Source organism: Bos taurus, chromosome 14 (genome assembly GCF_002263795.3).
Source record: "Bos taurus isolate L1 Dominette 01449 registration number 42190680 breed Hereford chromosome 14, ARS-UCD2.0, whole genome shotgun sequence".
NCBI classification, from domain to species: Eukaryota; Metazoa; Chordata; class Mammalia; order Artiodactyla; family Bovidae; genus Bos; species Bos taurus.
In genome coordinates this window covers 3,033,582-3,046,078 of record NC_037341.1, presented here as the reverse complement: position 1 = coordinate 3,046,078, position 12,497 = coordinate 3,033,582, and the positions used below count along the sequence as shown (strand labels likewise).

At 52.2% G+C, this 12,497-nt stretch overlaps 1 protein-coding gene across 1 annotated transcript in view; it reads right to left on the bottom strand.

The window, feature by feature from the left end:
• Nucleotides 1-9,008: 9,008 nt before the first annotated feature.
• Nucleotides 9,009-12,497, bottom strand: part of PTK2 (protein tyrosine kinase 2) — a 192,888-nt gene continuing 189,399 nt past the window's right edge. The window contains 1 exon segment of the mRNA NM_001075250.2: nucleotides 9,009-10,228. Coding sequence (NP_001068718.2) covers nucleotides 10,016-10,228 — 213 coding nt within the window. The 3' untranslated portion in view covers nucleotides 9,009-10,015.

Sequence of the window (12,497 nt, the reverse complement as noted above, 5' to 3'; positions counted from 1 at the left end):
GGTTCCACCATGAAAGCTAACTCAAACCCCCAAGGGGCTTTTTAAAAATGGGAACCTGACAAACTGATTCCATATTTTTTGGCCACACCATGCGGCTTGCTGGATCTTAGTTCCCTGACCAGGGACTGAACCCGGGCTCTCGGCAGTGAAAGCCCGGAGTCCTGATCACTGGACTCCCAGAGAATGCCCTCAGATTTTATATATAACTGAACATGAGTTAGAAGAGCCAGAGGGAGATACCCGGAAAAAAGAACAAGGTTAGGTGACTCACGCCAGTAACTTCAACACTGGTTATAAAGTGACAGTCATTCAGGTGACATGGCCCAGGCAGAAGATGACTGTTCTTTCTCTTAGAGGCACCAAGTTCAACTCAAGGTTTGAGGGGCATACAATACTGTTCATTCATTTACACTTTTGCCAATAAAATGTTTTTTAATTAAACAATTTTTATCACTTCTTTAAATAAATTTTTTTGTCAAACTCAGAGCTGGAGATTTAGTGTATTCATTTTATGCAAAAATTTGCTGTAGAATCTGATTGGTAGAGCCCATCCTCCTTGTTAGATCTGTTGGCCAAAGAGGCAGGCTGCTGTCAGAAGGTGACTTCGTTCGTTTCACAATTCAAATGCTAATACGTGTTTCCAGGAATATTACAGAACCCACCGAGGATGAAATTAAGGAATGCATTTTGTAAGACAGATTACTAAGAGTAGTCAAAATTAAACTGATAAAGGTCTAATATAATTAATGTATCTATTTTATGTGTTTCCGGAGAAAGAAAATGGATCAATATGCTCTTTGTGGATATTGGAGTGGATTTGTGGATAATGCTGGAGTGGAGTGGGTTGCCATGCCTTCCTCCCGGCCCAGGGATCAAACCTCTGTCTCTTACGTCTCCTGCACTGGCAGTGGCTTCTTCACCACCAGCACCTCTTGGGAAGCCCAATATGCTCTTTAATATTATTTAATTTATAATAATACCATGTGACGTGTACCTAGCATGATAAGGCACTTATGAGGCAAGGAGCTTGACAGGAAGCATGGCATTCTTTAGATAAATGTGTGTGAACGTGTATACTGATATGTGTTTGTTTGGCTTTTGAGATTGAGGATCGAGTATAAAAACCAGAAATAAATCCATTTATTTTGTCAAACATCACGATCAGATTTTCTTATGAATGTAAAGAAAGAGAAAGGCATGTACTGCTTGAAAACAATCAGTTTACCAGCTCACGTGCTGTGTTTTCTTTTTGCTGTTGGAAATGGGAAATAGGAAGGTTGGAGATAATGAAACGAGATAAGGATTGATCAAAATTAGAGAAGTTCTTGAAATGATTTAATAAATTGGTTTTAGCTACCTCACGGACTAATGCTCATTCATGATGAAAGAGATTGTGCAGACATCTTATGTGGGTTTTACTCAGTGGATCTTGAAAACTGGGATAGTTCCAGAAAATACTCCAGCTTAATCACAGACTGTCCCAGCTCTGTGAAGGGGCTTCTCTTTCCACCTAAGGACATGCCAACTGAGATGAGTCCTCAGGTTAGCAAAAAAACAGAATTGCTGACATACATCTGCAAAGGCATTTTTGGCATTTACACTCCTTATCAATGTCTTTGCTTTGCTTTCATGAGATGCCCCTCAGGGCATGTTGGGGCCACCAGGACAACAGTCCAGGTCACCCCTCCCCAGCCCCACTCCACCACCGCCCCGGATTCAGGGCACCCGGACACGTCAGAGTCTGGATCCCAGGGCCCCCAGTCCTGGCCTGGTGGTGAACGGTCTTCTGAGTTCAAGTCCAGGCCTGGGGTGGACCTGGGCTGGTGAGGGGCTTTCCTTCTTCACAGGGAGAAGCGTCTGGGGAAGTGGAGCCTCGGGAAGGGGTCTTCAGAGCGCTATCCCCCAGCTCGGAGACTGTGGTTCATCCAGGTTTTGGGACACAGACTAACGACGCCCTGGAGACACTGGACGAGGCTCCCCGGGTCAGGAAATGTGGGAGCCACACGCACGAGACGCAGGCTTCCGAGCCATTCCCACGTCGCTGCTGGAAGGGACTGTGGTCCGTGTCTCCCACACAAGATGCGAAGAGGGCACTTGAGTGTTATGACGACCCACATCCGGGAAATTTAACTGCTAGGTTTCTGCCTCCAACTTTATCCACAGGACCGGACAGGGCTGGGACAGCTGTGCCCAGCGCTTCCAAGATGGTGGCGGACAGAGAAGGGGCCCGGTCTGGGCCACGCAGACGGGTCGGTTCCCAGGTGAATCCCTAAGGGACACCCGCGACCGTGAGCCTCAGTCCCCCGCACTTGCTCTCTTTTTCTTACTGTGGTAAAGTGCACGGAACACACAGTGCACATAATGTAACAGCTACCGCTTCAAAGTACACGTTCGGCGGCATTAAGTCCACTCATCACGTTGTGCTCCCATCACTCTGTCTAGGCCCAGAACTCTGTCAGCGCCCCAGACGGGAACCCTGTGCTCAGCAACACCCGCTCCAGCCCCGCAACCGCTACTCTGCTCTCTGGGTCCAGCCTTGCAGAGCAGGCGTGTGGATGGAGTCGTGGAGCGTGTGGCCTCGTGTGCCTGCCTCCTGGCACGGACCATAACTTGACCCTTGGCGTCCTGAGGGCCCTTTTTATCTCTAGGGTGATGTGCCCATCGTTGGTTTCCAGGTGCGACTGTGACGGAGGTGAAGGCGGGTCCAGCACCCAGAGCCCCTCGCCCGTCACATGCCCAGGACGTCCAGCAAGGGCACCATCCAGGGGCTGGGAGCAGCTTGGCCCAGCTCTGGAGTCTCTCTGGCCTTCGTGAGGGAAAACGATGCTGAGTGAACCAGCCTGAGCACTCGGGTCTCTTTCAGCCCAAGGAGCCAGGGATTCCCATCATTTCTTATTCAGGGTCTGTTACTAATAAGACCCGGTGTGGCAAGTGTCAGGGCCATTCCTGCTTGCATGTGGATCAAGCAGCTGCAAAGCAGAGCTTCCATCCCTGAGAGTGGAATCTGGGCCGGGTGAGCTTGGGGGCAGGGCTGTCCTGGGTCCACAGTCTTGATAAGGCCGGGCCTGGCTTGCTCTTGCCCAGAGGAACAGGGACCTAAGTCTGGCCACATCTGACCTGTCCTGGGGTCACAGGAGGTGAAGCCCCCCACCTTTGAGCGGTGTGCACTGGATATGATGCTGCCCTCTCCAGACCCACCCCCAATCCCAAGGGACCCCAACAACAGGGGCAGGGGTGGAGCCCCACAGGCTCCAAGATGACCCTTGTCCCCTGAGACACCTGCCCCTGAGGGTTGTCTTAGAGAAAGACCCCTCAGAGCCGGGCAGCCGGGTCCATCAGGCAGGGGCAGGCAGAGGAGAGAGGGAGGCAACGGCAGTCTCCGTGGCCTTGAACGACAGCATCTCAGGACCACCAGAAGGGAAGGTCCTGGGAAGTCATTCAGAGCAAGACTGGGAAAGACTTGACATGGACTTCAAAAAACTAAGATTCCAAGTAGGAATTTTGTAGCTGAGTAATATCTGAAAGTAATGGAAGAATAAGTAAACAGAAAAATCAATGATTTTTGACCTTAAAGAGCTAAAAAAAAAAAAAAAAAAAGATTTGGGACTTTGAATTCCAATAAAATGTTCCATCAGGAGCAGAGAAGACAGCTCAAAAGAGACATCACAGCAGAAGGCACAGGCACCGCTCACACGCTCACAGTGACCCACTCATGCCCTCACAGCTGGCACTGGGTTTTCAGTGACTGCGCGTGTGCATTTGGAGGTCACCCCCCGACTCCCCCACCTCGTTTCCGGTGACTCACTCTGGCAGCAGACGTCTCATAACTTCCTGGGAAGTGACTCATTAGCCGTCTTCTCCAGATTACTTCCCAAGGTTGGGAAACCGATAAGCCGGGGTCCGAGCAGGAAGCCAGGCGGTGGAGGTGGCCTGGCTGAGACCCAGGGAGGTTGACTTATTCTTCCATTATGAGGCTTCTTGCGGGAGGGGCGATTTGCCAGGAGCCCCCTCCCTTGTTGGGGCGAGTTGTTGGAGGGCTGTGACTCCAGCTGAGGGCGAGATGGGAAGACGAAGGATGGAAGTGAGGTCTCTTTTGAGAGTATCTGAGTGCCCCCAGGGGATCCCTGGGGAGGTGAGGGCTTGGGGATGGGGAGGTTTGGTCCTTTGGGGCCCGGGCCTGGAGAAGGTGCAGCAGGGAGGAGCTGGGCTGCACTCGTCCAAGGGCAACTCTATTCATCACCTCCACTGTACAGTCATAAGGGATTTGATTTAGGTCATATCTGAATGGTATAGTGTTTTTCCCTACTTTTTTCAATTTAAGCCTGAATTTTGCAATTAGGAGCTCATGATATGAGTCACAGTCAGCTCCAGATATTGTTTTTGCTGACTGTATAGAGCTTCTGCATCTTTGGCCGCAAAGAATATAATCAATCAGATTTCAATACTGACCACCTAGTGATGTCCACGTGTAGAGTCTTGAGAGTCCCTTGCACTGCAAGGAGATCAAACTAGTCAATCCAAAAGGAAATCAACCCTGAATACTCATTGGAAAAGATGCTGATGCTGGGAAAGATTGAGGGCAGAAGGAGAAGGGGTTGACACAGGATGAGATGGTTAGATGGCACCATCAACTCAATGGACATGAGTTTGAGCAAACTCCAGGAGATAGTGAAGGAGAGGGAAGCCTGGTGTGCTGCAGTCCATGGGGTTGCAGAGTCAGACACAATTTAGTGACTGAACAGCAGCCCATGCACCTTAGACCCCAGGTGCTGCTGGCTTAGACCACCACAGGCTTTCTCCGACAGTGCAAGCCAGCAGTCTGCGCTTGGTCCTGCGGGAATGCAGGCCAGGCCAGCAGGGCCCCTTCTGGAGGCTCAGGGGAGAATTCGCTCAGCTCTTGCAGCTTCCAGAGTCGCCCAGGATGCCTGTGGGTGCCCCACTCCAGTTCCCGCTTTCGCTGTCACACTGGCTTTGCGCCTTCTGTAGACAAACCCTCCCTCTCGTAAGGGCCCCTGAATTACACCGGGTCCAGCCCCACAGTCCAGGGTGATAGATCCGTATCAATACCTTTAACTCAATCATAGGAAGAGTCCCAAATTGCTCTTCCTTACGAATCACACAGTCACATGGAATCTCTGTGGCCTCCTGTCTGGCTTCTTTCCCAACCTGATGTGTTCTGGGTCTGCCCATGTCATGCTTCTTCTCTTTCTATGGCTGATAACACCCCACCGTGTGGACACAGCGCACGTGGATTATCCATTTGCTGAATTTACTGTCTCCAGTCCCTGCGGGCCTTTCAGGATGTTCTGTGTCTACATCACCTGAGAGCTGGAGTGGCTTCCCTCTCTCCAGCCTGGACGCCCTGTATTTCCTTTCTTGCCCAACCACTCTGGCTGGAACTTCTAGCCCCAGGTTGACCAAAGTCATGAAAGTGGCATCTTTGTTTTGTTCCTGACCTTGAGGCAATTAAACATATTTTGATTTGGCCAAATTTTCTCATTTTCTTCAGTGTACATGCACCACTCATACACTTGTGTAATTAAAAAAAAAAGAGAGAGATGAATTTCTAAAAACAAGTCAACGCCTAAAAATGTTTGGGTAAATTGAAAGACCGTCCTTCCTCCAGAGGGGAAAAGAACCTAAAAAACGACTGTCTGTTTTTATTGTCAAATTCAGCAAAATAACAAACTAATGTCAAGTATGATTTAAAAGCTTTAACAGATGTACAGCCCTCATCGGTGGTACACAAACCTGGTCAGACCTGGGCTCGGAACATGGCAGTCAGCCCCACCGATGGGACCCCGCACAGAGAGGCTGAGCTGAGCCCGCCTCCTCTGAGGGTGCCCGCTCTCTGGTCTGAGGGGCAGTACCATTCCAGGCGGGGGCAGGCGTGCGGCAGCAGGAAAGAGCTGGCCCACCGAGGATACAGGGTGAATGACTGCGCATCTCTGAGCCGAGCCACCGACAACTGAAAAGTCCATCTGCCGCCACGTGGATGGGCCTAGAGATGATCACTCTAAGTGAGCTAAGTCAGACCAGGAAGGACAAACACCGTGTAACATCGCTTACATGTGGGGTCCCCCAAAGTGATACAAATGGACTTATTTACAAAGCAACAGACTCACAGACTTAGAAAACAAATTTACGGTCACCAGAGGGGAGATAAGTTAGGAGTCTGGGGTTAATAGAGACACACTGCTGCTGCTGCTGCTGCTGCTGCTGCAGTCATGTCCGACTCTGTGCGACCCCATAGACGGCAGCCCACCAGGCTCCCCCGTCCCTGGGATTCTCATACATAAGAATAGATAAGACAACAAGGACCCACTGTTATCTTAGTTATACTCAGTATCTTGTAGTAACCTGTGATGAAAAAGAATCTGAAAAAGAATACATATATAGTGATAAAGAATCTGCCAGCCAACACAGGAGACGTGGCTTTGATCCCTGGGTCAGAAAGTCCCCCTGGAAGAGGAAGCGGCAACCTTCTGCAGTATTCTTGCCTGGAAAATCCCATGGACAGAGAAGCCTGACAGGCTACAGTCCATGGGGTCGAAAAAGAGTCCGACACAACTTCGTGACTCAACAATAACAACCTGTGTGTGAAACAATGTGAATCAACTATACTTCAATTAAAAAAGGGAACAGAAAACACGATGTGCACACCCATGTTAAGTAAGAATAAGAACATTTTGAAACAACAACATCAGAAACATAGAACAGGAATACACTAACGAAAGGTATTTAAGACCTCTATTCACACTGAAAATAGCAACGCGTTACTGAAATCAAAGATTTAAAGAAACAGACATATTAAGTTCACATTTTTTGAAGACAAAATTCTCCTCAAACTAACCTATAAAGTCAATATAGTTCCAACGACAACCATTCTTTCACCAAATTTTTGGGTAAGTTGACACTGGCGTATAGTTAAGAAAGTAAACAGCCATGTCCCAGACTGGGAGAAAATGTGTGGGCACAAGAATCTAAGAGACGAGTATCCAGGACACCCGTGAAGCCCTACTGCCCAGGGGCAGAAGGACAAACGGCTTGATTTTAAACAGGGCAAAATATCCGAGCAGATACTTCCCAGGAAAGATATATAAACGGCCAGTAAGTATAGGAAGAGCCTGCTTGACATTATCGTACATGAACACAAACTAAAAGGAGATGGAACACAGGAAGCCTTGCGTGTATCTGGCTGGGGTGGAAACGGTTTCTACACGGTAAACAGACTGGCAGCTCTTAATCAAGTTCACACTTAGCCTAAGTTCCAGAGGTTTCACTCATAGGTGTCTGCCCACGAGAAGTGAAAAGACACGTGTTTGTATGCCAACGACCACGGCGGCTTCATTCACAGTAACCAGAGACCGGGACTTTGCCGGTGGTCCACAGGTCAGGACTCCACGCTCCCGACGCACAGGGCACGCGTTCCATCCTGGTCGGGGAACTCTGCCCTCACATGCCGCGTGGCGCAGCCAAAAAAAGAACTGGGAACTGAAAACAACTCAGATGTCTCCTCCACCAATAGGTGAACAGGTGAACTAGCTGCGAGGCTGTCAGACCACGAAGCATCATCAGAAACAGAACGAACCCTGATGAGCAGCGACAGGAGTATCCTAAATCACGGTTCTGAGGAAAGAAGCCAGAGACCGAAGGGTGTGAGCAGCAGTTCCAGAAGCTACATGCAGGGCAAGACCAGCTCTCCGGTGCGGGAGACCTGGCCAGCCGCTGCCTCGGGGGTGTGGGGACCGGCTGCCCGGGGGGCTGGACGTGCTCGTCTGAAGACAGCGCTCCACCTATTCCCTCAGCGGGCTGACAGTGCACGGTTATGTCTGAGAAGAGTCGAACCGAAAACGGGGGGCTGTAACCGCTCTGTAGAGCAGTGGCTGGGGGGGGCCCTGGGACTTCGGGGTGCTGTCCTGCTCCTGAGTCTCAGTGTCGGTGACACCAGCGTGCTCCTTTGTGAAGAATTCAATAACCTCAATGTATTTGTGCCCTTTTCTCCGTCTAAATTACTCTTTAATTAAAATAGCGTTAAAACACATGCATTTGGAGAAAGAGGTGAGGTTGTGAGCAGGTGCGTACTCACTTCCCTCACTGCTTCTCCCGCCCAGTGTGGACCAGCATCAAGCTGCCTGGTCAGGCAGCCGTTGCCTGCAGCACAGTGAGGCTGAGTCCCAGGACAGGCCTTCTAACCTCAGGGCCCCGAGCAGGCGCCCAACACATCCACAGTCTGTCTCCACCCACTCTCACAAACAAGATGGATCTCCTGACCGACAGGACCTCTCCAGACTCACCTGCAGCTCGTGCTGCTGGAGGGATGAACACTCAGGCCAGGAGGCGCAGGACAAGCGCTGTGGCCGGGCTCACAGCCCCGCCGCTGAACCCGAGGTGCAGGCAGGACCACCCCGGCGTGTTGTATTCAACCTTACAATCACCAGCTTAAGCATGAGGACGTGCGGACTCAAGATCCCGAAAGAGACTCGGGCGGGCAACATCCCTGACCTTCCTTCCAGGTGCGGAGGACGCCCTGCAGCCCAGAGGGAGGGGCCGAGCCCCGGGGACCTGCCACACCCCAGGGACCTGCGTCCACCTGCTTGCCGGGCCCTCGGGTCCCCGCACTGGGCTCTGCCTTCTCCCCTGGGGTCCCCAGCACTACAAACCCCAGTCTGGCAGCCCAAAGGCTCCAGGAGATGAGGCTGGGCCTGGGGCCTCATGCTGACGGTCCCCTTGAGAGAGCGAGATTCCCGACAGTGCTAAACAGGTGGTAGGCACGGCCAGCCTGCAGAGCTTGATTTCCCGTTTCACCATGAAGATGGAGGAAAAGCTTAACTTAGGCCGGGCCATTCTTCTGAGTGGTGTTCCTGACTTGTCAAGAGGACAGAGAGTAAAAGAAATGAATAATTTTTGGGAGCTTGCCTGTATATTACTTGATCTGACAAGTTATCTGAGAAATTTCAAACGATCTGAAGGAACAGAACCAAAAGAAAGGATATTACACCAAGAACTTTACTGGCAACACCTTTTTAATAGGTCAAAGTAACTGTACAGTTCATTATATTCTTCCTGAGAATAATTTATATCCCCCAACAAACTAAAGGGAGGGTGTATTTTTCAAAATTATGTAACAGAATGGATGGTAAAACTGGACATCAAAGGGAAACCAAGTCTGTTTCACCCGATTCTCTCCTGGGAAGACAGACATGATGAAGGGTTAGTTAACTCCAGTGGCTGTAAAATAGTCAACATGGCTTTAATCTTTCTTTATAAATTATATAAAAATGGAAAACAGGGATGGTTCCAGAACTTCTTCTCAATGCAGTTTGGAGGTGCTCTGGTACAAAGCATTTCTGCTTCCAAGAGAAATAACATCGCTACAAAAAACTGGCACATTATTCTGGTGAAAAAAGACAAAAGTTTTTAGTGTGTTCTACAGCTAGTTTCCAACCAAATGTTTCACACACCCACATGAAAGTAAAAGGCAGGAAGGAGGAGAGGGTAGTTTTTTTTTCTGAAATGACTCAAGTCTTCAAAATATAGCTTTTATATCCTTCCTCTGTAAAGTGGTATTAGCATATTGCAACTGGAGAGCGTTCTGACGACAAAACTCCAGTCTGGATAGCAAGTCTGCGGTTGGCAAAGGGCTTCTCAGCCCCGTGGTTCCTGGAACCCTCCGCTTCCTCCTCTTCTTCCAAAGCGAGGTCTGGCCAGTTCAGGAATCAGCGTGTCACCGCCTCGGCCATTTCCACGAAAGCGTATCCTGACGTGAGCACAGCCTATCCTTCATCGTTCTTTAAGAGCTTCTCACATACAACTTTTACTCTCAGAAAAATGCTGCACTGTGGATCCCGGACTTTTCTGAACACCATGATTAAAGAGCTGAAACAACAACAACCCAAATCAAAACGCAGTTAAACTTATGTGAGATTTCCAAGCAGCCGTCAGTCAAAACGTTGGCGCTGGGTGTGCCTGCGCCGGGTGGCCTCGTGGCGGGTGGGGCAAGGGCGGGTCGTGCTCAGTGCGGCCTCGGCTGCCCCAGGGCCTTCAGTCTGGCCTGGTCGATGACGTCGAGCAGGTTCTTGGCGTCCACGGCCAGCGCGTGCGCGGCTGTCAGCATCTGCTTCTTGTACTCCTGCTGCAGGCTGGTCATGACGTACTGCTGGGCCAGTTTCATCTTGTTGATGAGCTCCCCCAGGTCGGAGTTCAGCAGCTTCTGGGCCATCTCGATCTGCAAGGACAAGAGGGTCAGGAGAGCTGCCTGTGGCCACTGCTCAGGGGTCTCAGGAGCTCTTCTTAGGTGCCTCCTAAGAAAGAGACTCCTTCTTCCCTGGAAACGAGACAGAACCGGGTCTCCGCCGCCAGGCCTGCATGCCTCTACTGCACCTGCCGCGGGACTTTCCTCTGCTCCCCGGGAGGTGGTTCAAGGGTGTCAGGAGGCCCGCCCCACTTGGATGTCAACTCCAGACCCTTCCGAACAGATCAGAGGGCGAAGTGGGGGTCGCAGTGATCTATCCACCTGCTCTTTAAACAGTCAGCGAGCACTTCCTGTGTACAAGGCCCCCAGAGCTGTGGACACAGGGACGATGAGAGAAACCACCCCACAGAGACGGACCCGGAGAAGGGCAGGTCCCAGCTCTGAAGAGCAACAGAGACGCCTCGGGGGGCGCGCCCCTCAGCCGGCCGGGACTGCACCCGCTTGCTGGCTTCCACCGTGAAGGGCTCACGGCCCCCCACTCACCGTGCTCCTGCGCAACGCAGCAGGGGGAGGCCCAAGGGGTTTCAGGAGGGGGAATGCCGTAACCCAGAAGGGGCGCTGGTGCGTGAAGGGACTGAACCGAGGTGGGGAGAGCTCGGAGGCAGCGTAAGCAGCTGAGAGAAGCTGTGGCTCCTCAGGGAAGAGGGGCGAGGCCATGAGGAGGAGAAGCAAGGCCTGACCCGAGACGGGACAGCAGGCTGTCTGTGCGCGTGTGCGTGCGTGTGTGTGCACGTGCATGTGTGGTTCATGCTGGGCAGGGTGGAGGGTGCACACTGGTCCCACTGACGCCGCAGGAAGAACGTGCGGTAGGGGCAGACTCCCGCAGAGAGCCGGTGCCCAGGGCTCGGGGGGCGCCCACCGACAGCAGAGGGGCGGCTCTGAAACATCGGGACCTGTAGGTGTCGGGAGAATTGCCGTGGAGAAAAGGTGTCTGTGAACTCACACTGGCGGGCAGCTTGGGGTGGTCACACTCAAGGCAGCAGAGAAGAGCTGTGGGGGTGGGGGGCAAGCAAGGTTGAAAGCAGGGAAGTTCTGAAATCCAGGGGTCTCACCAGGGAGTCAGGACTGGGGGCAGGGGACGGGGGGTGGCCTCCAGGATCCCCGGCAGGAGAAGTAGATAAATGCTAACACTGGGTCCAGAAGAACCCGGCCAGGCAGACGGGTGGGAAGGCGGGAGAGGAAGCAGGAGAGCAGGAGGCAGGGAGCTGTGCACAGGAGAGCCAGCGACAGGGCGGGGCCGTGGCAGGCCTGGCAGCTACGGCTGCGGTCAGACCTGGTCATGTGGGGCCTCCCCGGGCGCTCAGGCGGTAAAGAATCTGCCTGCAATGCAGGAGACCCGGGTTCGATCCCTGGGTGGGGAAGATCCCCGGGAGAAGGGAATGGCCACCCAGTCCAATATCCTTGCCTAGAGAATCCCAGGGACAGAGGAGCCTGGCAGGCTACTGTTTCCTCACTTCTGGTACCTGGAGTTTCCTCATTCTGATGCAGAATTCTTGCTCACTGTAGAAAACCAATTAAAGTTCTAATAAAGCAGACAAGAGAGCTAATCTAACTGGAGAGAAACATAAATCTACACGGTGACAACCGGTCAGAACCATTTTCCAAAATGATATTAAGTGGTGTCGTGCAAGGGAATCGATGTCACGTACAGAAGACCCGCGCAGGAGCTGTGCCCAGCTGCCCCGCACATCCTGACACCTGCCTGGGACATGGCCTCCCGAGGGGATGCAGCGGGGAGGGGGGACCCCCAGCCCTGAGGCCTGGTCCCGTCGTGGGGGACAGCGAGTGCCTGAGCAGCTGGCCCAGGAGAAGCACACAGACACGTTGGGGTCAGGGGCCCCGCGAGCCCCGGGCTGTCGCCCACCAGAGGGAGAAGCCAGAACGCGAGCCTGCCAGTAGGTGTGAAACCCCAGTCGTGGCGACCGTGCCGAGTAAGAGAACAGCCCCGCCGTCAGGAAAGGCGAGCGGAAACACCACAAGCAGGGGGGCGACACAGCCCCTCCCAGGGGGCCCCAGAGAGGCAGACGCCAGCGAGCAGACACACAGAGACTGCAAACGTGGCCCAACGGGGAGACTGGGGCGGGGGGACCTGAAAACTCCTGGTGCTGTTCTGGAAACTTTCTGTAAGTCTGAAATCATTTCAAAATAAAAAGTAAAGAAAAAAACTAACAAAACAAAAACAAGGCCTGCTGGGCTGAAGGACAGACCATGGGCCCCCAGACAGAAAGCAGAAAAGTGGACA